The sequence below is a fragment of the Hypomesus transpacificus genome, chromosome 19 (genome assembly GCF_021917145.1).
Source record: "Hypomesus transpacificus isolate Combined female chromosome 19, fHypTra1, whole genome shotgun sequence".
NCBI lineage: Eukaryota > Metazoa > Chordata > Actinopteri > Osmeriformes > Osmeridae > Hypomesus > Hypomesus transpacificus.
Window position 1 is genome coordinate 277,316 of NC_061078.1, and position 24,643 is coordinate 301,958.

A 24,643-nucleotide genomic window follows, 5' to 3' on the forward strand; every position below is an offset into this window, starting at 1 on the left:
CTGCTACCTTAGAACCTTCTTCCTTAGAACCTGCTACCTTAGAACCTGCTACCTTAGAACCTGCTCCCCTAGTGCTTGTGGAGATGTGATCGAGTCACGTAGCAGAGTTCAGAGGCTACACAGACGTTGGTCAGAGTCTTCAGTATTGAGCTCTTTACAATTTGTGGCAGTAAAGTTTGATGAATAAACCCCCTCGTTGCGTCCGTATTGATCTGTCCCTGCCATCCTCCAATGTCACCCTTTTAATTTGAAAACGACTCGCATATTTCTCATCATTGAAATGATTGGAGGGGAGCAGAGAAGTGGCGCATTTTCAAATGAGAAGCAGATTTTCGTCCTGCGGCGCAGTTTATATGAGATCCATAATTTGAGGCTGGCATTTGAAAGCAAGTATATTGTAACCCCATCTGTTTAGGGTTAATTGACTCTTAGAATTCATTTCCTCCTATTCCTCTTTTCCCTGAGCTGTATTGATATCACAGCAACCAAATACAAAATAGTTACAACCCACGAATGTTACAAACTACTTCTCGCTCCACAGCCAGGAACCCTCCCTGAACGACGAGTCTCTGTCTGCTGAGATAAAATATTCAATTTTGGTGGTGACAGGATCAGAATGTGGTGTCTCCTGGTGACAGGAAGAGGAAGGCAGTGCTGCCTCACCCCAGGCTGCCATAGCAGCACTGCTGTCACCTGTTCCTCTCAGAAGAGACGGACGACCAACTCACTCACCCTGACATCATCTCACTGTTAGTAACCTTGACTCTTACAGAGAGAACACTAGAATGTTACAGAGAGAACACTCTAGAACGTCCGTACAGTTATGCCCAGAGTTCTGTCCTACTATAATGACCTCTGTACTGTATAATCTCCCCTCCCCTCTCTCCTCTCTCCCTCTCCCCCCCCTTCTCTCTTCCCCTCTCTCCTCTCTCCCCCTGTTCCCTCTCTCCCTCTCCCCTTCCCTCTTCTCTCTTTCCCCTCTCTCCTCTCTCCCCCTTTCTATCAAGCCTATCCGTCTGATGGGAATAGAGGATGGAGGGATGAGGGGATGGAGGGATGAGGGGATGGAGGGATGAGGTGATGTGGTGTTTTGGAGCAGAGCTGGCTGCAGCTCAGTGTTGTCCATCAGACCTGTTATCAGGGCCAGCCAGCCCACCCTCCCACAATGCTCCATTACCTGCAGCACGGGGGGGGTGGGAGTGTGTGTGTGGGGGAGTGTGTGTGTTTATTCTCCCAGAATGCTTCATTACATCCCGGCTCTCTCTTCATCTCAACCCTCTCTTCCTGTTAAACCCTCTCTTCCTGTCTGACCCTCGATCTGCGCACCACATATTTACAGAGCAGACCTCCACACAGACACACACACACCCACACTCTGAGAGCAGCCTGGCGATGGTGAGGAGGGGAGAACAGACCACTCGTCAGGCCCAGCAGAGAGTCAGGCCCAGCAGTGAGTCAGGCCCAGCAGTGAGTCAGGCCCAGCAGAGAGTCAGGCCCAGCAGTGAGTCAGGCACAGCAGTGAGTCAGGCCCAGCAGAGTCAGGCCCAGCAGAGAGTCAGGCCCAGCAGAGTCAGGCCCAGCAGAGTCAGGCCCAGCAGAGTCAGACCCAGCAGAGGGTCAGGCCCAGCAGAGTCAGGCCCAGCAGAGTCAGGCCCAGCAGAGAGTCAGGCCCAGCAGAGTCAGGCACAGCAGAGAGTCAGGCCCAGCAGAGTCAGGCCCAGCAGAGTCAGGCCCAGCAGAGAGTCAGGCCCAGCAGAGAGTCAGGCCCAGCAGTGAGTCAGGCCCAGCAGAGTCAGGCCCAGCAGAGAGTCAGGCCCAGCAGAGAGACCTCAGAGTAAAGATCTCCGGAGCCTCTCCGGTGCTCCAGGAGGGAACAGAGAGACATGTTATATATGTAGAGAGAGAGAGAGATATGTTATATATGTATGTAGAAAATACGCTTACATAAGAGAAAGTGGGGCAGAGTGAGAGAGAAAGAGAGGGAACATGAAAGAAATAAAGAGAACCTTCGTTCTTCCTCATGTTTTTCAAATAGATGTTTGTTTTTCCCCTTGGCGAGAGAGAGAGAGAGAGAGAGAGAGAGGAGGGAGAGAGGGAAAGGAGGGGAGAGAGGGAGAGAGAGAAAGGAGGGGAGAGAGGGAGAGAGAGAAAGGAGGGGGGAGAGGGAGAGAGGGAGAGAGAGAGAAGAGAAAAGAGAGAGAGGGAAACTTGGGCCTTTTATTCTCTGACAGTACCTCATGTTTATTCATCCGAGCCGGTAGCCTTGCTGTTGATTAGCAGGAGGCCATGTGAGGTGAAGCTTTTCACCTCGGCACAACTGTTGACATGTCCCTGTGTAGGCTTGCTTTAGTCATATTAATACACAGTTTATATTTATGTTAACCAGCCAACCTGGTGACCAGCACTATCCCCTGAGGGGTCTCTCGCTCTCTCGCTCTCGCTCGCTCTCTCTCTCTCTCTCTCTCTCTCTCTCTCTCTCTCTCTCTCTCTCTCCCACTCTGTCTCCTCTCTCTCCAATATCAAAAATGCTCTTTGCTGGCCTAATTGATTAACGTTATTGCTTAATAAGTGGTGACAGAAAATTAATAGCCGAGGCCCAGCCAGTGTGTGAAGGTCAGTCGGAAGGTTTGACGTATGACGGTCTAATTGCTTTCTTGTTTTCAAGGCGAGGCTCAGGGAACGTCCAGGCAGTCACACGCTCATCTGGAGAGAGGGAGAGAGGGCGAGGGGGCGAGAGGGCGAGAGGGAGAGGGAGAGAGGGGGGGAGAGAGAGAAGGAGAGAGAGAGGGAGGGAGATAGGGAGAGAGATAGGGAGAGACCAACCTTAAACCATGATAGGTCTGTTCCCTGCTGGTCGATACCAGAGTGTCATGAGCAGGCTGCTGGTCACTTTAACTCCACTGATCGGTCCTGGATGTCGATAAGGTGTTTTAGCAGCTTAATCCTCCTAGTATTAACATGGCCAGCCACGAGGGAGGTGATGCACATGGTTTATGTATTTAGTCTGTTTCTGATTGTGGCGCGTGCAGCGCTTCGGTTATTGTGTCCAACCCCCCCCCCCCCCCCCCCCCCCTTGCTGCCTGGCAATTACTGCGAGGGGGGGGGGGGGGGGGGGCAGATCAATGCTAGAAGCTGATGACTGGCTGGAAAAAAACGACCACAAGGCTACTTTGTCACATTCGCCAGGCAAGCTGCTTTCAGACACGTCTTCTAATTCACCCCAGGAGGTCACTGCAGGCGCTGATGAAAGGAGCAGAAGGAATGCGAATGCAGAATGGTGGTTTTAGCTCGTCAGGTTGATTGGATCGACCTCACCCCTCCTCACCTCTCTCCTCTCCCTGGCCCCCTCTCCTCGCGCTTCCCAGGGCCCAGCCCATGAATGCTGATCCCCTGTCTGGGTCTGGAGGAGGTACCCAGGAGGAGGCCCTGAGTGGGCCCAGGATCTCACACCCTGAGCCCCCTACAAAACATCTGACCAGGGGTGTGAATGTGTGGAATTCTCCATGAGTGACTGACAGCAGGTTAATGAAACGCCCTCTCCTGTCTCCTGCACTGTATAGAGGGCCGGTCCTTTAACTCATCAGGAATCCAAGATATAGAAGCTGTTCTTCCGTGCCCCAGGCATGTGCTCTCCACGACGTGTGCGTGCCGTCTACGTGTGTTCCGGCGCTTATCTCCCTCCAGGACAACCGGACAGGCACAGCCTTTTAAGATGCTGTCTCAGATCTCTGTCTCTCCTCCTCTCTCCTCCGCTCCAGGAGGGAAGAGTGCCGTCTCTTGTCTCAGGGACGCTGGATTCCAGGACAGGAGGAGGCGTTGGTCTGAGTGTGGGAATAATCTAAACACGTCCAGCCCGCCTGCTCTTAGACAATGAAACTGTGACTTCGATATCAGAAGAGGAGGAAGATGAGGAGGAGGGAGAGGAAAAAAGGAGGGGGGAGAGGAAGATAAAGTTGCAGAGTTTTGATTCGGAGGCGTGGATCGGATCTCTGTTCCAGGCTGCGAGGGGTTCGGCTGCCAAGCCCTCTGCAAAAAATTTCTCTTTTCCCTGAGCTGTGTTGATATCACCAAATAGAAACTAGTTACACAATGTTCTTAGTTAGTCATCGTCTGTGTTTAGTCTGTGTTGCGTAAACCCATCACTTACTGTCCTGGGGCGACGGGTTCAGAACGTAAGCCTTCTCAGAGAGAACACGCCTTCTGATCTCACAAGCAGACACTTTGAAGCCAAACATTCACACAGCCAAAGTAAACAACTAAAATATTTATTAACGGAAGAATTTACAGCACGACACGTCTTCAAGTCAAATGACACTTAACCCTTTGAGTACATTAAGGTTGTCGAGGCTGAATCCAAGAATTAACGATGGGTTGGGACATGCCCCCCCCCCCCCCGCCCTTCGCACCCCCCCAGAAACATGAACAAGCACGTCAAGGTTCAAGAGATCCACAACCAAATCTTTTTATTCTAAAGTGAGACATCAAATGAAAACACAAGGGTTTGTTCTTTTAGTTTAGTTCTAGTATGAATAAAATCAAGAAGAACATTACATTTGATTTAAACAATGTTTTTGTGTGTTTTTATATTTTTTATATTTTTTTTACAATTGTACAGTTCCTGTTTCTGCGGTGGTTTCTATGGAGACAGAGAGACGATGAGTTGACGTGGTGATTAGTGAGGTGACCAGTGTGTCTGTTAGCTGTACAGCCTCCAAAGGTGCAGCGCTGGTCTGGGGTCAGTTAGACAGCCCTCCTGTCTCCAGTAGGTACGCTGAGGTTAGACAGCCCTCCTGTCTCCAGCAGGTATGCTGAGGCCAGCCGGACGGCTTTAACAGCCCCACAGATACTAAGAGGGTTAAGGCAAGAATAGAAAAAGAAAAAACGTCTCGTAAAAACAATAGAAATGTTGTTTCTCTGACAGCAGACAGGAATGCTGGAGGAAGGTGTTGGTGAGAAGCTGTTTGCTCTTCATGTCTTTACACACGCCTCCACTTCACACCATATTTACAGTAAAACAACCAGAGAGAAAAGTAAATAATTCACTTAAATTCATACGTGTAGCTATGATTATACCGCTGATTTAAAAAAAAACATCATTCATCATCATGATCATGATCATAAGGTCAGTATGTAACAACATTTACACACACTCAGAAATCCGATTATACAGTTATTTGATATCAAATCGATCAAGAGAGTAATCTGAAAGGGTTAGCTACTTGTTTACTCCCCACACTTTATTGTCCAGTCTTCCATTTCACGAGTTCATTCTGCTGCTGAAACACTGACCAGGTCTGACCAGCCTGTGCTGTAACCTTAGAGACAACAGCACTGTGCCAGAAGGAACAGGTTCAAACTGGATGGTCACATATACGAGTACCTGCAGCACTTTACACAAAGGTTCCAGTAACTACATATCCTCCAGTAGCAACACTGTAGGTACATGGGACCTGCTATGCAGTTACACTTCATGACTGTAAAGTGTCGACTATCATTTCCGTCTGATATGAAGTTCAGCTCTGGACTGTGGGCAGGCGATGCAGGAACCATTTACAAGATGTCCATTTGAGCATGTTTTTCACAGTTGGTATATTCATTTTTACAAGCGTCTAGAACTATCGCTTCTTGTGATACTGCAGTGTTCTTTACATATCAAATGTTGCAGTGAGACACAGACAAAAACAATCCACTCAGTGCAAAGAAACAACGATATATAGACAGTGTGGTGAGACTGTCTGTAAACCAAGATATACTTCCTGTTTCTGAGCTGCTATTTCTAATCCCCTTCACTTCCTGTTTCACCCTTCATAACCCCTACATCTCCCTCTTTCATTCCCCATCCCTCCCTCCCCCCTCCTCTCTCTCTTCATCCCCGCTCCCTCCATCTCCTGTTCTCTCTTTCCCCTCACCCTCTCATTTTCTATTCCCTTCTGTCTTTCTTCCTCCCCCAACCTATCCCTCTCTCAATCCCTCCCTCTCTCTCCACCCACCTCTTTCACTCTTTTTACTCTATCTTTCTACCGTCTAACCCCGTCTCTCTCCCCTCCTCCCCTCACTCTCTCTCTCTCATCCAAGCGTAGGGAGGGATCTTGTCCTTTGTGCGACGCGGAATGCTTGAGGAATAAAGGATCAGAGGATGAGGGCTAGACCGCAATCACAAACAATCAAAGATTGTCCGCCGCTCTCTACACCGCCTCCTCCCCTCCTCCACTAGCACGACCCAGGCTGCATCTGTGCCTGCTGCCTCTCCTCCGGTCCTGCCTGCCAAAGGAAGCCAGAGTGCTGGAGCAGGAAGCCAGAGAGCTGGAGCAGGAAGCCAGAGTGCTGGAGCAGGAAGCCAGAGTGCTGGAGCAGGAAGCCAGAGTGCTGGAGGGCCTAGAGTTCTGGACCGAGGAGGATGGGGATGTTGAGGGTGAGGAGAGAGAAGGGTCCACCTTGCTACAAGCCTCTGCTCCCCTCTTAACACCCCGGCTCCACGGTCTAGTAACAGGCTCATGGGTCCAGTCTTTGTGTGTGTAGGTATATGTGTGTGTTGGGCTGTGTGTGTGATCAAAGAGTCCTCAAATGGAATGAGTGCTGCAGTCTAGGAGAGGAGTGGTGGAGTGATTGAAGGAGGAGAGGAAGAGAGAAGAGGAGAAGAAGAAAAGAGAGGAGAAGGTCTTCAGAGGAGAGGAGGTCTTCAGAGGAGAGGAGGTCTTCAGAGGAGAGGAGGTCTTTAGTTGTTGTGAAGACAGTCCAGTTCCACAGAGCAGCACACACTTCCATTCTGACCAGAGACAGAGAGGACGGTTACCATGGTGACATGAGTGTGTCTACATCCATGTGTACATGTATGTGACTATGTGTACATGTATGTGTCTCTACCTTGCAGGTGCAGGTGGTGCATGGGGAGGAGGGGAGACTCCAGGTGGCTCCGCTGAGGCGCGTGGTGCCCTGCAGGTCCTGACAGGTCAGGGTGATGTCGTAGGACAGGCTGTCAGCCAGACAGGGGTCTGTCACACAGCGAGGACAGCACTCGCCCTCCGCCACCGAGGAGAAGTCACACGGCAGCACCGGACACGCCAAGGGCCAACAGTCCACCTCCCCCTCCTGACGAGACGGGTCACGGAGCGAGCACACACACACACACAGAAATACAACCATTTGATGTTGTTGTGCTGTTGCTCAAGATGTTTTGTATGTGTCTATATGTGCTGTACAACAACCTCTCAGAGGACAATAAAGGTTTTGAAGTCCAAGTCATCAGATTGCATCGGTAACTACTAGAAACACATCCTCATCTGTCCTGTTCAGCTTTAGAGACTGTTAGACAACACTTCCAGACAGCATTGTGGAATCAGAGTTGTGTGTGTTTCTGTCTGTTAGCAGTGAGGAGTGGTGAGTGTGTAAGTAACAGGAGCTATGAGGAAGGCCGGCTGATCCAATTAGAAGTGTTTGTGTTGACCTGCTGGGCTGGGCTGTGTGTTAACACAGCAGGCTAGCAGCTGTAATTTAGAATCTGTCAGCTGATTATCAGACCTGTCACCACAGCAACCCCACAACCACAGTTATCTAAGACCAAACCCCATCCCCCAGACTAAACTAGGCTAGATCAGGCTAGACAAGACTACACCAGACCACACTAGGCCTGAACAAATATTATGAATATTTGAAATGTGCACAGCCCACACGCTCCACATTCTCACAGACTCATCCTGCCCCTTGACACATGTGCAAGCTTGGCGAACACATCCTTTCTGGAAATTGTGGGCTTACCAAGCCCCCACCCTCCCTCCTTGGTTTTTAGCACAGGCCCTTGTGGACCTTGGTGTAATTGCTTTTCCGAATTTGTATGCAATGGTAAAAAGTTCTAAAAATCCTAAAATCACAAATTTCAAACAGTGACAAGTATGCAATAATGCTGCCGGTGGGGAGCACTAAACTGATGTGTTTAATCTGCATGGAGACGGTTGCCCTTGTCAAAAGTGGTAAAGTGAAACGTCACTATGACAAAAAGCATAGACACTTTGAACAAAATTACCCCCAGAACTCTGAAGTAAGGGCCAGAAAAATAAACCATCACTATTCAAGACCCTGGACTGAATGGACATTTGACACGTGGACCTTTTGGGTTTGGATGAAAAGACCAAAGGGGTTAGCATGTGTGTTTTGGGGGAAATGATCAAAGGGGTTAGCATGTGTGTTTTGGATGAAATGATCAAAGGGGTTAGCATGTGTGTTTTGGATGAAATGACCAAAGGGGTTACTGTGAAGGAATGATAACATACTGCTAATCAATGCTGTTATACCAATCACTACCTCGTATATGTATGTATTCCCATATGTCATGTAATGCTTAATTCAAAAACATGTATCCAATTATAATCAATTGAATTAATAAAGAACTAATGAGATCATGCAACAGGATGCCTTCTGTGCAAGTGAGGCCGGGCTGAGACGAATCTGTGTAACTCTGGTGTGTGCAAACATGCCAGGGTCAGACAGAAGGAAAGCTTGAGATGCTCAGAAACTGGTGCGAGCACAATAGGGCCTCTCAGCTCTTGGGAGTAAAAGTGTCAACTTGGGAGATAAGGTGATGCTGGGACTGTCACTCTTCTCTGTTTAAGGACGGCTTAGACCAGCTGGTCTGACCACCTTTGGATATATTCTGTTCTGAGGCCCCCTTCCCCTTGGAGACCCTACCCCACCTTCCCCCATGCATCATCGACCCTGCCCCACCTGCATTCCCTTAGAGACCCTGCCCCACCTTTCCCCATACATCATCGACCCTGGCCTGGTCTGCCTCACCCCTTTTCCTGGAGACACAACCCCCCCCTTCCTTGGAGGCGCAGCTCCCATCTCCCTGCACGCCATCAGGACCTCGGGGCGATCTACTCCCTTCCCTGGAGCCCCCCCCCCCCTTGGATTACCTCAGACCTGTGGGTCTTCTTCCCCCCCCTCCCTCTCCAAACATCACCAGATCCTTGGTCTGCCCACCTTGTGCCACCCCAACACCCTGGACATTTAATTGGACTATCACATCCCCGCCCTATGGTCTTCTGACCAATCACCCATCAAAGGCACTCCCTCTCTGGGGGGTACAAGACCTGTCTCCTGAGGACAGGGAGACAGAACTTGGACTGGGCAGAACTCTCTCTGATCTCTGTCAGGACCACTTTCTCAACCAAGGGCCTTCGTTTGTTCTATTCTGAGACTCTGTTTCTGTAAGACTGCTGTTGCATCATCTGATTGATTGTATTAGACTACGAACATCCTGGTGTGTTGTTTTCATTGTAAATCTTGTGATTGCATCATTACTTACATTAAACTACAAGTAACCTGGTCCGAAATTTAACCTTGTATTATTCTCCACTACCCAGTTACACATTCCTTAACATTACCATGTGTGTTTTGGATGAAATGACCAAAAGGGTTTGCATGTGTGTTTTGGGGTAATCGACCAAAGGGATTACCATGTGTGTTTTGGATGAAATAACCAAAAGGGTTTGCATGTGTGTTTTGGGGTAAATGACCAAAGGGGTTAGTATGTGTGTTTTGGGGGTAATGATCAAAGGGGTTAGTATGTGTGTTTTGGATGAAATAACCAAAAGGGTTTGCATGTGTGTTTTGGATGAAATGACCAAAGGGATTAGCATATGTGTTTTGGGGTAAATGACCAAAGGGGTTAGTATGTGTGTTTTGGGGGTAATGATCAAAGGGGTTAGTATGTGTGTTTTGGATGAAATAACCAAAAGGGTTTGCATGTGTGTTTTGTATGAAATGACCAAAGGGATTAGCATGTGTGTTTTGTATGGAATGTCTGAAGGGGTTAGTTTGTGTTTTTCGGGGTAAATGACCAAAGGGGTTAGCATGTGTGTTTTGGATGAAATGACCAAAGGGGTTAGCATGTGTGTTTTGGATGAAATGACCAAAGGGGTTAGCATGTGTGTTTTGGATGAAATGACCAAAGGGGTTAGCATGTGTGTTTTGGATGAAATGACCAAAGGGGTTAGCATATGTGTTTTGGGGTAAATGACCAAAGGGGTTAGTATGTGTGTTTTGGGGGTAATGATCAAAGGGGTTAGTATGTGTGTTTTGGATGAAAAAACCAAAAGGGTTTGCATGTGTGTTTTGTATGAAATGACCAAAGGGATTAGCATGTGTGTTTTGTATGGAATGTCTGAAGGGGTTAGTTTGTGTTTTTCGGGGTAAATGACCAAAGGGGTTAGCATGTGTGTTTTGGGGTAAATGACCAAAGGGGTTAGTATGTGTGTTTTGGGGGTAATGATCAAAGGGGTTAGTATGTGTGTTTTGGATGAAATAACCAAAAGGGTTTGCATGTGTGTTTTGTATGGAATGACTGAAGGGGTTAGTTTGTGTTTTTCAGGGTAAATGACCAAAGGGTTTAACATGTGTGTTTTGGATGAAATGACCAAAGGGGTTAGCATGTGTGTTTTGGATGAAATGACCTAAGGGGTTAGCATGTGTGTTTTGGATGAAATGACTAAAGGGGTTACCATGTGTGTTTTGGATAAATTACCAAAGGGGTTAGCATGTGTGTTTTGGAGGAAATGACCAAAGGGGTTACCATGTGTGTTTTGGATGAAATGACCAAAGGGGTTAGCATTTGTGTTTTGGGGGAAATGACCAAAGAAGTTAGTATGTGTGTTTCGGGGTAAATGACCTAAGGGGTTAGCATGTGTGTTTTGGATGAAATGACCAAAGGGGTTACCATGTGTGTTTTGGATGAAATGACCAAAGGGGTTGGCACGTGTGTTTTGGATTAAATTAGAAAAGATTTTGCATTTGTGTTTTGGGGTAAATGACTGAAGAGGTTAGTATGTGTTTTTCGGGGTAAATGACCAAAGGGGTTAGCATGTGTGTTTTGGATGAAATGACCAAAGGGGTTAGCATGTGTGTTTTGGAGGAAATAATCAAAGGGGTTAGTATGTGTTTTTCGGGGTAAATGACTGAAGGGGTTAGCATGTGTTTTTCGGGGTAAATGACCAAAGGGGTTAGCATGTGTGTTTTGGATGAAATGACCAAAGAGATTAGCATGTGTGTTTTGGATGAAATAACCAAAAGGGTTTGCATGTGTGTTTTGGGGGAAACGATCAAAGGGGTCAGTATGTGTGTTTTAGATGAAATGACCAAAGGGGTTTGCATGTGTGTTTTGGATCAGAATCAGAATCAGATTTATTCGCCATGAAAGTTTGCACAGACACGGAATTTGCTTTGGCAGGAAGGTGCATACAGTAAACATATAGGAATCTTAAATTTAAATATGTGGTCTAACTATACTAAGGATACATAAACTAGCAATACTAAGTGGAATACAATTAAAATAAAATATACAATAAGTAAAATATAAGTTGCCAATTTACAATATAAAATACAATATAAAATACAAATATTACAGGAATACAAATATTACAGGATGAAATGACCAAAGGGATACGTATGTGTGTTTTATATGAAATAACCAAAAGGGTTTGCATTTGTGTTTTGGGGGAAATGACTGAAGGGGTTAGTATGTGTTTTTCGGGGTAAATTACCAAAGGGGTTAGCATATGGAGCTAGAAAGCTGACAAAAGTATCTGAAGTTGAATATGACAAATCTGAAATATTTGTGTGTCGAATTTCATAAAACTGAAATATTTTACTGTTGAATATATAATATCTGAATTATTTGTATGCCAAATTTAATAAAACAGAATTATTTTGATCCAAAAATACAAATTTCTAAAATTTAGATTGCAGGAATTCAGATTCTTGAAATTCAGATTGCTGAAATTCAGATTCTTGAAATTCAGATTGCTGGAATTCAGATTGCGGAAATTCAGATTCAGATTTTGTCTGAACTAGGCCAAAGGTGAAACAGCTTGCCTTCACAGGGAAAAGTAGACGATTTCAGAACGACCGAATCTAGACATTCTCTGACAGAATTTTACCCCAGAACAAAAGCTAAGAGTTGCTCGTTGGAAGAAGAGTATGGCGCAAGTGCTTATGAAACTTGTAAAAGCTTGTGTCTTCTTCTCTGCCAAAATCGGCAGTTACTGTTATCAAGTGAGTCGAGATAGAGTCAGAGGGCGGCGGAGACCGATGGAAGACGCGGAACAACTGGCAAAGCTATAGCCTATATATTTATGTTCCGTTGTTCTCTTTTCTGTGTTGGAGTTCTTTTAAGAGCTTGATGGCATCAACATCCAGCCTGATATAAAATCATGAACTTCAATTGTGTCTCTTATTGTTGCCCACACAGAAAATCCAGGTTGAATCAAGTCACGCTAGCTAGCTAATGTATTACTAATAGCCAATTTTGGATGGTCAAGCATATTTTTTATTGTCTCCTTATTCCTATCAAAGTCAATGTTCAGCCTACATTGGGACGTATGTGTGCTATCCCAGATATGTATGTGTGATCTGGGTATTCCTCCAACTAACAACTCAGTTTGTTCTGAGGTAAAGTTCGGTCGTTCTGAAATCGTCTACTTTTTCCTGTGAAAGCATGCTGTTTCACCTTTGGCCGGGTTCAGACTGAATCTGAATTTCCGCAATCTGAATTTCCGCCATCTGAATATCAGCAATCTGAATTTCAAGAAACTGAATTTCAGCAATCTGAATTTCAAGAATCTGAATTCCTGCAATCTGAATTTTAGAAATTTGTATTTTTGGATTAAAATAATTCCGTTTTATTAAATTCGGCATACAAATAATTCAGATATTATATATTCAACAGCAAAATATTTCAGTTTTATGAAATTCGAAACACAAATATTTCAGATTTTTCATATTCAAATTCAGATACTTTTGTCAGCTTTCTAGCTCCATATTAGCATGTGTGTTTTGGATGAAATGACCAAAGGGGTTAGAATGTGTGTTTTGGGGTAATCGACCAAAGGGGTTAGCATGTGTGTTTTGGATGAAATAACCAAAAGGGTTTGCTTGTGTGTTTTGGGGGAAATGATCAAAGGGGTTAGTACGTGTGTTTTGGATGAAATGACTGAAGGGGTTAGTGTGTTTTTTGGGGTAAATGACCAAAGGGGTTAGCATGTGTGTTTTGGATGAAATGACTGAAGGGGTTAGTATGTGTTTTTCGGGCTAAATGACCAAAGGGTTTAGCATGTGTGTTTTGGATGAAATTACCAAAGGGGTTTGCATGTGTGTTTGGAGTAAACGATCAAAGGGGTTAGCATGTGTGTTTTGGATGAAATGACCTAAGGGGTTAGCATATGTGTTTTGGATAAATGACCAAAGGGGTTAGCATGTGTGTTTTTTATGAAATGACCAAAGGGGTTAGCATGTGTGTTTTGGATGAAATGACCAAAGGGGTTATCATGTGTGTTTTGGGGGAAATTACCAAAGAAGTTAGTATTTGTGTTTCGGGGTAAATGACCTAAGGGGTTAGCATGTGTGTTTTGGATGAAATGACCAAAGGGGTTAGCATGTTTGTTTTGGGGTAATCGACCAAAGGGGTTAGCATGTGTGTTTTGGATAAAATAACCAAAAGGGTTTGCTTGTGTGTTTTGGGGGAAATGATCAAAGGGTTTAGTACGTGTGTTTTGGATGAAATGACTGAAGGGGTTAGTGTGTTTTTTGGGGTATATGACCAAAGGGGTTAGGCATTTGTGTTTTGGGGGAAATGACCAAAGAAGTTAGTATGTGTGTTTCGGGGTAAATGACCAAAGGGGTTAGCATGTGTGTTTTGGATGAAATGACCAGAGGTGTTTGCATGTGTGTTTTGGAGGAAACGATCAAAGGGGTTAGTATGTGTGTTTTGGATGAAATGACCAAAGGGGTTAGCATGTGTGTTTTTTATGAAATGACCAAAGGGGTTAGCATGTGTGTTTTGGATGAAATGACCAAAGGGGTTATCATGTGTGTTTTGGGGGAAATTACCAAAGAAGTTAGTATGTGTGTTTCGGGGTAAATGACCTAAGGGTTTAGCATGTGTGTTTTGGATGAAATGACCAAAGGGGTTAGAATGTGTGTTTTGGGGTAATCGACCAAAGGGGTTAGCATGTGTGTTTTGGATGAAATAACCAAAAGGGTTTGCTTGTGTGTTTTGGGGGACATAATCAAAGGGGTTAGTACGTGTGTTTTGGTTAAAATGACTGAAGGGGTTAGTGTGTTTTTCGGGGTAAATGACCAAAGGGTTTAGCATGTGTGTTTTGGATGAAATGACTAAAGGGGTTAGTATGTGTGTTTTGGATGAAATGACCAAAGGGGTTAGCATGTGTGTTTTGGATGAAATGATCAAAGGGGTTAGCATGTGTGTTTTGGATTAAATGACAAAAGGGGTTAGGCATTCGTGTTTTGGGGGAAATGACCAAAGAAGTTAGTATGTGTGTTTCGGGGTAAATGACCAAAGGGGTTAGCATGTGTGTTTTGGATGAAATGACCAGAGGGGTTAGCATGTGTGTTTTGGAGGAAACGATAAAAGGGGTTAGTATGTGTGTTTGGATGAAATGACTAAAGGGGTTAGCATGTGTGTTTTGGATGAAATTACTAAAGGGGTTAGTATGTGTTTTTCGGGGTAAATGACCAAAGGGGTTAGCATGTGTGTTTTGGATGAAATGACCAAAGGGGTTAGCATGTGTGTTTTGGATGAAATGACCAAAGGGGTTAGCATGTGTGTTTTGGATGAAATGACCAAAGGGGTTAGTATGTGTGTTTTGGGGGAAACGATCAAAGGGGTTATTATGTGTGTTTTGGATGAAAAGACTAAAGGGGTTAGTATGTGTGTTTTGGATAAAATGACCAAAAGGGTTAGCATGTGTGTTTTGGATGAAATGACCAAAGGGGTTAGCATGTGTGTTTTGGATGAAATGACCAAAGGGGTTAGCATGTGTGTTTTGGATGAAATGACCAAAGGGGTTAGCATGTGTGTTTTGGATGAAATGACCAAAGGGGTTATCATGTGTGTTTTGGGGGAAATTACCAAAGAAGTTAGTATGTGTGTTTTGGGGGAAACGATCAAAGGGGTTATTATGTGTGTTTTGGATGAAATGACTAAAGGGGTTAGTATGTGTGTTTTGGATAAAATGACCAAAGGGGTTAGCATGTGTGTTTTGGATGAAATGACCAAAGGGGTTAGCATGTGTGTTTTGGATGAAATGACCAAAGGGGTAAGTATGTGTGTTTTGGATGAAATGACCAAAGGGGTTAGCATGTGTGTTTTGGATGAAATGACCAAAGGGGTTAGCATGTGTGTTTTGGATGAAATGACCAAAGGGGTTAGCATGTGTGTTTTGGATGAAATGACCAAAGGGGTTATCATGTGTGTTTTGGAGGAAACGATCAAAGGGGTTAGTATGTGTGTTTCGGGGTAAATGACCTAAGGGGTTAGCATGTGTGTTTTGGATGAAATAACCAAAAGGGTTTGCTTGTGTGTTTTGGGGGAAATGATCAAAGGGGTTAGTACGTGTGTTTTGGATGAAATGACTGAAGGGGTTAGTGTGTTTTTTGGGGTAAATGACCAAAGGGGTTAGCATGTGTGTTTTGGATGAAATGACTGAAGGGGTTAGTATGTGTTTTTCGGGCTAAATGACCAAAGGGTTTAGCATGTGTGTTTTGGATGAAATGACCAAAGGGGTTTGCATGTGTGTTTGGAGGAAACGATCAAAGGGGTTAGCATGTGTGTTTTGGATGAAATGACCAAAGGGGTTATCATGTGTGTTTTGGGGGAAATTACCAAAGAAGTTAGTATTTGTGTTTCGGGGTAAATTACCTAAGGGGTTAGCATGTGTGTTTTGGATGAAATGACCAAAGGGGTTAGGATGTGTGTTTTGGGGGAAATTACCAAAGAAGTTAGTATGTGTGTTTCGGGGTAAATGACCTAAGGGTTTAGCATGTGTGTTTTGGATGAAATGACCAAAGGGGTTAGAATGTGTGTTTTGGGGTAATCGACCAAAGGGGTTAGCATGTGTGTTTTGGATGAAATAACCAAAAGGGTTTGCTTGTGTGTTTTGGGGGAAATAATCAAAGGGGTTAGTACGTGTGTTTTGGTTAAAATGACTGAAGGGGTTAGTGTGTTTTTCGGGGTAAATGACCAAAGGGTTTAACATGTGTGTTTTGGATGAAATGACTAAAGGGGTTAGTATGTGTGTTTTGGATGAAATGACCAAAGGGGTTAGCATGTGTGTTTTGGATGAAATGATCAAAGGGGTTAGCATGTGTGTTTTGGATTAAATGACAAAAGGGGTTAGGCATTCGTGTTTTGGGGGAAATGACAAAAGAAGTTAGTATGTGTGTTTCGGGGTAAATGACCAAAGGGGTTAGCATGTGTGTTTTGGATGAAATGACCAGAGGGGTTAGCATGTGTGTTTTGGAGGAAACGATCAAAGGGGTTAGTATGTGTGTTTGGATGAAATGACTAAAGGGGTTAGCATGTGTGTTTTGGATGAAATTACTAAAGGGGTTAGTATGTGTTTTTTGGGGTAAATGACCAAAGGGGTTAGCATGTGTGTTTTGGATGAAATGACCAAAGGGGTTAGCATGTGTGTTTTGGATGAAATGACCAAAGGGGTTAGCATGTGTGTTTTGGATGAAATGACCAAAGGGGTTAGTATGTGTGTTTTGGGGGAAACGATCAAAGGGGTTATTATGTGTGTTTTGGATGAAAAGACTAAAGGGGTTAGTATGTGTGTTTTGGATAAAATGACCAAAGGGGTTAGCATGTGTGTTTTGGATGAAATGACCAAAGGGGTTAGCATGTGTGTTTTGGATGAAATGACCAAAGGGGTTAGCATGTGTGTTTTGGATGAAATGACCAAAGGGGTTATCATGTGTGTTTTGGGGGAAATTACCAAAGAAGTTAGTATGTGTGTTTTGGGGGAAACGATCAAAGGGGTTATTATGTGTGTTTTGGATGAAATGACTAAAGGGGTTAGTATGTGTGTTTTGGATAAAATGACCAAAGGGGTTAGCATGTGTGTTTTGGAGGAAACGATCAAAGGGGTTAGTATGTGTGTTTTGGATGAAATGACCAAAGGGGTTAGCATGTGTGTTTTGGATGAAATGACCAAAGGGGTTAGCATGTGTGTTTTGGATGAAATGACCAAAGGGGTTAGCATGTGTGTTTTGGATGAAATGACCAAAGGGGTTATCATGTGTGTTTTGGGGGAAATTACCAAAGAAGTTAGTATGTGTGTTTCGGGGTAAATGACCTAAGGGGTTAGCATGTGTGTTTTGGATGAAATAACCAAAAGGGTTTGCTTGTGTGTTTTGGGGGAAATGATCAAAGGGGTTAGTACGTGTGTTTTGGATGAAATGACTGAAGGGGTTAGTGTGTTTTTTGGGGTAAATGACCAAAGGGGTTAGCATGTGTGTTTTGGATGAAATGACTGAAGGGGTTAGTATGTGTTTTTCGGGCTAAATGACCAAAGGGTTTAGCATGTGTGTTTTGGATGAAATGACCAAAGGGGTTTGCATGTGTGTTTGGAGGAAACGATCAAAGGGGTTAGCATGTGTGTTTTGGATGAAATGACCTAAGGGGTTAGCATATGTGTTTTGGATAAATGACCAAAGGGGTTAGCATGTGTGTTTTTTATGAAATGACCAAAGGGGTTAGCATGTGTGTTTTGGATGAAATGACCAAAGGGGTTATCATGTGTGTTTTGGGGGAAATTACCAAAGAAGTTAGTATTTGTGTTTCGGGGTAAATGACCTAAGGGGTTAGCATGTGTGTTTTGGATGAAATGACCAAAGGGGTTAGCATGTGTGTTTTGGGGTAATCGACCAAAGGGGTTAGCATGTGTGTTTTGGGGGAAATGATCAAAGGGGTTCGTACGTGTGTTTTGGATGAAATGACTGAAGAGGTTAGTGTGTTTTTTGGGGTATATGACCAAAGGGGTTAGCATGTGTGTTTTGGATGAAATGACTGAAGGGGTTTGCATGTGTGTTTTGGAGGAAATGACAAAAGGGGTTAGGCATTTGTGTTTTGGATGAAATGACCAGAGGTGTTTGCATGTGTGTTTTGGAGGAAACGATCAAAGGGGTTAGTATGTGTGTTTTGGATGAAATGACCAAAGGGGTTAGCATGTGTGTTTTTTATGAAATGACCAAAGGGGTTAGCATGTGTGTTTTGGATGAAATGACCAAAGGGGTTATCATGTGTGTTTTGGGGGAAATTACCAAAGAAGATAGTATGTGTGTTTTGGGGTAAATGACCTAAGGGTTTAGCATGTGTGTTTTGGATGAAATGACCAAAGGGGTTAGAATGTGTGTTTTGGGGTAATCGACCAAAGGGGTTAGCATGTGTGTTTTGGATGAAATAACCAAAAGGGTTTGCTTGTGTGTTTTGGGGGAAATAATCAAAGGGGTTGGTACGTGTGTTTTGGTTAAAATGACTGAAGGGGTTAGTGTGTTTTTCGGGGTAAATGACCAAAGGGTTTAGCATGTGTGTTTTGGGGGAAACGATCAAAGGGGTTAGTATGTGTGTTTTGGATGAAATGACTAAAGGGGTTAGTATGTGTGTTTTGGATGAAATGACTAAAGGGGTTAGTATGTGTGTTTTGGATGAAATGACCAAAGGGGTTAGCATGTGTGTTTTGGATGAAATGACCAAAGGGGTTAGCATGTGTGTTTTGGATGAAATGACTTAAGGGGTTAGCATGTGTGTTTTGTATGAAATAACCAAAAGGGTTTGCATTTGTGTTTTGAGGTAAATGACTGAAGGGGTTAGTATGTGTTTTTCGGGATTACATTTACATTACATTTAGTCATTTAGCAGACGCTCTTATCCAGAGCGACTTACAGTAAGTACAGGGACATTCCCCCCGAGGCAAGTAGGGTGAAGTGCCTTGCCCAAGGACACAACGTCATTTGGCTTAGCGGGGAATCGATCCGGCAACCTTCTGATTACTAGTCCGACTCCCTCACCGCTCAGCCATTTGAATAAATTACCAAAGGGGTTAGCATGTGTGTTTTGGATGAAATGACCAAAGGGGTTACCATGTGTGTTTTGGATGAAATGATCAAAGGGGTTAGCATGTGTGTTTTGGATTAAATGACAAAAGGGGTTAGGCATTCGTGTTTTGGGGGAAATGACCAAAGAAGTTAGTATGTGTGTTTCGGGGTAAATGACCAAAGGGGTTAGCATGTGTGTTTTGGATGAAATGACCAGAGGGGTTAGCATGTGTGTTTTGGAGGAAACGATCAAGGGGGTTAGTATGTGTGTTTGGATGAAATGACTAAAGGGGTTAGCATGTGTGTTTTGGATGAAATGAATAAAGGGGTTAGTATGTGTTTTTCGGGGTAAATGACCAAAGGGGTTAGCATGTGTGTTTTGGATGAAATGACCAAAGGGGTTAGCATGTGTGTTTTGGATGAAATGACCAAAGGGGTTAGCATGTGTGTTTTGGATGAAATGACCAAAGGGGTTAGTATGTGTGTTTTGGGGGAAACGATCAAAGGGGTTATTATGTGTGTTTTGGATGAAATTACTAAAGGGGTTAGTATGTGTGTTTTGGATAAAATGACCAAAGGGGTTAGCATGTGTGTTTTGGATGAAATGACCAAAGGGGTTAGCATGTGTGTTTTGGATGAAATGACCAAAGGGGTTTGCATGTGTGTTTTGGAGGAAACGATCAAAGGGGTTAGTATGTGTGTTTTGGATGAAATGACCAAAGGGGTTAGCATGTGTGTTTTGGATGAAATGACCAAAGGGGTTTGCATGTGTGTTTTGGAGGAAACGATCAAAGGGGTTAGTATGTGTGTTTTGGATGAAATGACCAAAGGGGTTAGCATGTGTGTTTTGGATGAAATGACCAAAGGGGTTAGCATGTGTGTTTTGGATGAAATGACCAAAGGGGTTATCATGTGTGTTTTGGGGGAAATTACCAAAGAAGTTAGTATGTGTGTTTCGGGGTAAATGACCTAAGGGGTTAGCATGTGTGTTTTGGATGAAATGACTAAAGGGGTTAGCATGTGTGTTTTGGATGAAATGACCACAGGGGTTAGCATGTGTGTTTTTAGCATGGGGGTACTCAATAGTTGGACTGGATTCAGACCCAGACGCAATACAATTTGGACCAAAGCCAAATTCAACATTCCAATTCAGAGTTATGATCCAAGCAAGTTTTTATTTGTGCGCGATTTTGTGCTGTAGCCTATATATTTTTCCCTCTAGAAGTGGTTTCTATCTTCCGGGCGGTCTTAGGCAGCCGCCCGGGGTGCCACGAATTTAGGGGCGTAATTTTTCGCCGAGAGCGTCGGCCTTTTCCGCATTTTGTGTTTCGTTCCGTGTACTGTGATGGGGCAGCCGGTGTGTTAGGGGGCGGGGGGTGCCAAATGTGCTAGAACTGCCACTGCTTCCGTGTTCAATCCAAAGGCCCATCAGGAGCTGTAATAACTGTAATCACCATGACAACTCATTCAACATTGACCACAACCTCTTTGGGTCATGCCGGTGTGTGTCAATCGCAACAACTTAGGCTAATCGATTTGCTCACGGTACCCGTTTCTTCCTTAGGGAAAATCATGGCGTGACAAAACCCGACAAAAAGCAAAAAGTTGATTCCATAAATCAAAGATTTCAGACGGTGGGGAGGGTTAGGTGGGGAGGGTTAGGTGGGGAGGGTTAGGGTTAGGTGGGGAGGGTTAGGTGGGGAGGGTTAGGGTTAGGTGGGGAGGGTTAGGTGGGGAGCACAAAACCGATGTGTTCAATCTGTATTGAGACGGTTGCCCTTGTCAAAAGTGGTAATGTGAAACGTCACTATGACACAAAGCATGGACACTTTGAACAAAATTACCCCCAGAACTCTGAGGTAAGGCCAGAAAAATAAACCATCACTGTTTCCGGACCCTGGACTGAATGGACAATTGGTGAGTGGACCTTTTGGGTTTCTAATTGAGTACCCCTGGTATAGGCCATGAGTAACTACCATACCACAAATGGCCCACCATTGCCCATAGGTGGCGCTACAGGCCACGCCCCGACGCACACACATCCAAGGCTTTCTGGAAAGGGTGGGCTGACCAAGCCCCAACCTTCACTCTTTGGCTTGAAGCAAAAGCCCTGGTGGATATTGGTGGTCATGCATTTCCAATTGTGTACACAATAGTACAAAGTTCTCCAAATTCTAAAACATTGAAAGTATAGGCCATGAGGAACTACCACACCACAAATGGCCCACCATTGCCTATAAGTGGCACTGCAAGCCTCGCCCCAGTTGTCCATTCTAAAAGTGATGGTAGTATTTTTTTTTTTGTATTCCTATTATCCTATTTCTTCGATTTAACTCTGCGCCAAAAATGAACATTGTGTAATAAACGCCACCATTGATTAAACCGTTCACCAAAAAAATCCGAAAACTGTTATTTAATTGGTTATAAAATTAAAACACAGTATTTATTACACAAGTAAATCACTTAGACCACATATTTTAATTTAAGACTCCTCTATGTTTATTGTATGCACCTTCTTGCCAAAGCAAATTCCTTATCTGTGCAAACTTTCATGGCGAATAAACTGATTTCTGATTCTGACAAGTGTATTATGATTCCCTCGAAGCACTGGCAGACACAAATTAGCTTAAAATGAACATACAATGACATCAACAGCATGTAAATAACGTTCACCAAAGTAAAATACGGACACAAAACAACACACCTCGTTGGCTGCATGCTGTACACAAGGGAATAGAGGTTTCATTAGATTGCTAACATCAGCTATAACAACCTCAAACTTTTATTGGAGCATTAAATTGTCTGTGCTTCGCTTGTTGTTAGCTTGTCGATTCTCTCACTCACGAGCGTCCCAAAAGGCCTTCAAAATAAAGGCACTTTACTCTTACCAAATAAAGTCACTTATAGGCTACTGAATGCAATTATATAATTCTAAATTATGACATTTGTTGAAATCAAATGATACATTATTATAATGTAATTGCGAAAATCACATGTACAATATAGCGAGGTAGCTGATTTCACCACTCACAAATTCGCATTTCATCAACCCCAAGTTTGTGGGCTACAGATCTGTTGCTGCTGGTGAGTGCTTTCTGAACAGCTTTCTGTTTGAAAGCTAAAGCGCACTGCAGCTAAAATTCAATAAATCTCTCTTACTAATAAAACGCTGCCCTCAAATAGACGCTGCACCAAAAATGATAATTGTGTAATTAAACGCTGCAGCGTTTAATCAAAGAAATACGGTATTATTATATTTCTCCATGAAATGGCTCAATAGCTCAAAAAGTCCTTGACCCGATTTTTTCAAATTTTGCCCAATGATACAACAGGTCACTCGCTACTCCCAGACTGCTAATGGCCCACGTACGCCCATAGGTGGCGCTATCAGCCACGCCCAAAGTCTACGTGATTTCCCCTGCGCTGCATTACTCCAAAATGCCTTAAAAAAGTCTGCCATGATACATTTTGCTGTACTGTCCAAATTTGGTACAACCTTCAAAAAAATTATCCTCATGAACCATAGATCCAATCGACTTGAAATGTGTTATAGATGTGTAGAATACCTGTCTTTATATAGGGTGAAATGGAATAAGAAATGTGATACATTGTGGCTGAACGGGGTGTATTTATATAAATATCCACATTGCCTCAATATCTTTGTTTTAATAAATACAATATTATTTTGACTGATGGTTTTTCAAACCTAATAGAGTTCAAGATGACATCACTCTGAAGTACCATAAACAATTTCACCTTGGTATGTTAAAATGTGATTGAATTAAAACTGCTTAAACTTTGGCCAAATCTAACAATGCTTTCCACAGGAGAAAGAGCTGACTTTTTTATACAGTAACAGAGCACATTAATATCCAACACTGAGAATAGCTCAATGGGCTGAGACAGTGCACTGCAATGTGCATGGTCACAGGTTTGAATCCAGTCACAACCTTTGGGCCTGTCATGATACTGATTATCTGTTCAGTTAAGCATCATTCTGAAGTACCATGTCCGATTTCGCCTTAAAATGTTAAACGATGACTGAATTACAGCTGCTTGAACTTTGTCCCAAAGCTAAGCCCTTTCAATTCATAAAATCTTAACACTGTGTGTAGTAAAGAGAATAGAGAGACTGACTTGTAACCTTATGCTCATGGGTTCAAATCCCCATTCAACCTATTGTTGTTGGCCAAACATGAAGTAATTTTGCTCTCTTGTTGTCCAACTCTTGATCTTCTACAATGTATTTTTTTAAATATTTGGCAGTTTTGAGGAGGAACCCACATCGCTGCTTGCAGCTATATTTAGTTTTGCTTTTGTTTTATTCAGCAGTGTACAACAGAGTAATGAACTTCTGCTGTTCAGCTATGTACTGACCAGGCACTGACACTGCTGACAGTTGTAGACCCAGGAGTCTCCGCTGTGGTACAGTGTGCGTCCGCGCTGGTGGAGACACTGACTGCTCTGCCTCGTGTCGCACTCCGCACAGCAGAACAGGTCCACGCCCGCATCCCTACAGTCACACTCTCTCCTCCTGCAGAAGATCTGGCCGTCCTGGAACACACACACACACAGCTAGGGTTATACACCAGCACACACAGCTAAAACCACTTGTAACTGTGTGAAGCAATTTGCCTTTATTGTGTGTAGTCGATCAAGTTATCTTCTGTCCAGTCGTTTGAAGCTTACATTTTAGCTCCGGCATTCGTCTCCCATTAGAATTGATCTTATTGATCACTTCACGTTATTGGGGGGCGTGTGTTATCAGCAAACGTTCGCGTCTCCCATTATTAAACTGAGCACATCGATTTTGTATCCATTATTAAACTTAGCATTTTAATTGTTTAACCTTTTAATAGTGAGTAATAAATCTTATCAATACTCATCCCTTGCTATAGATGGGTTATAGCTATGTTATACCTGGGTTATATATGTGTTATAGATGTGTTATAGATGGGTTATACCCTAACCTATATATATATATAACCCAGGTATAACATAGCTATAACCCAGCTATAACCCATCTATAAAACATCTATAACCCATATATATAACCCAGGTTTAACATAGCTATAACCCATCTATGACCATCTAAAATCCATCTAAAAGTCCATCTATAACCCAGGTTACAGCTTTTCTGCTTTTTTACAGGTACACTCTTGCACTTGAGGTTCATGTTGTTTAATTGTAACTTGTATAACTACAGTCTCTTATGGTTCTTCTCTTTGGCACTTATTCGTTTTTTGACAATGTAGGCTTCATATTTTGGCAACCCGCAATGTTTGGGGCTATCTCGTTGTTATGATCAGTGACCTATGCACTTTTGTAAAGCTCTCTCTTGGAAGTCGTTTTGGATAAAAGCGTCTGCTAAATGAATAAATGTAAATGTGTAATAGAGGAATAAAAACACATCTATAAAGATGATGCAAAAAGTACGGCGGACGTAAAACAATCCTGCATCATTTTAAACAGCAATAAACCTGGGAAGCTTTACCTGTGCATGTTGTTAGGTATAGTTTGTGTGTGTGTGTGTACCTTGCAGCTGCAGGTGGAGCAGCGGTCCTGGGGGGGGCTCCACTGCTGCCCGCTAAGTCTGAGCCCGTCGCCAAGACGACAGTCTCCGCTGCAGGATGGGCCGGAATCACACACACAGTCGAAGCCACCGGGCAGGTTCACACACACACTCTGGTTCCAGCAGGTGTGTGTGTGCATGCTGCACTCGTCAACGTCTGAAACACACACAGAGATCAAGTGT

General features: G+C 43.7%; 1 protein-coding gene across 1 annotated transcript in view; it reads right to left on the reverse strand.

Annotated features, from left to right (window-relative positions):
* Positions 1-6,404: 6,404 nt before the first annotated feature.
* The window catches only part of LOC124482086 (protein kinase C-binding protein NELL1-like), a 135,694-nt gene continuing 117,455 nt past the window's right edge, over positions 6,405-24,643 (reverse strand). The window contains 4 exon segments of the mRNA XM_047042439.1: positions 6,405-6,766; positions 6,865-7,089; positions 23,266-23,442; positions 24,424-24,617. Coding sequence (XP_046898395.1) covers positions 6,716-6,766; positions 6,865-7,089; positions 23,266-23,442; positions 24,424-24,617 — 647 coding nt within the window. The 3' untranslated portion in view covers positions 6,405-6,715.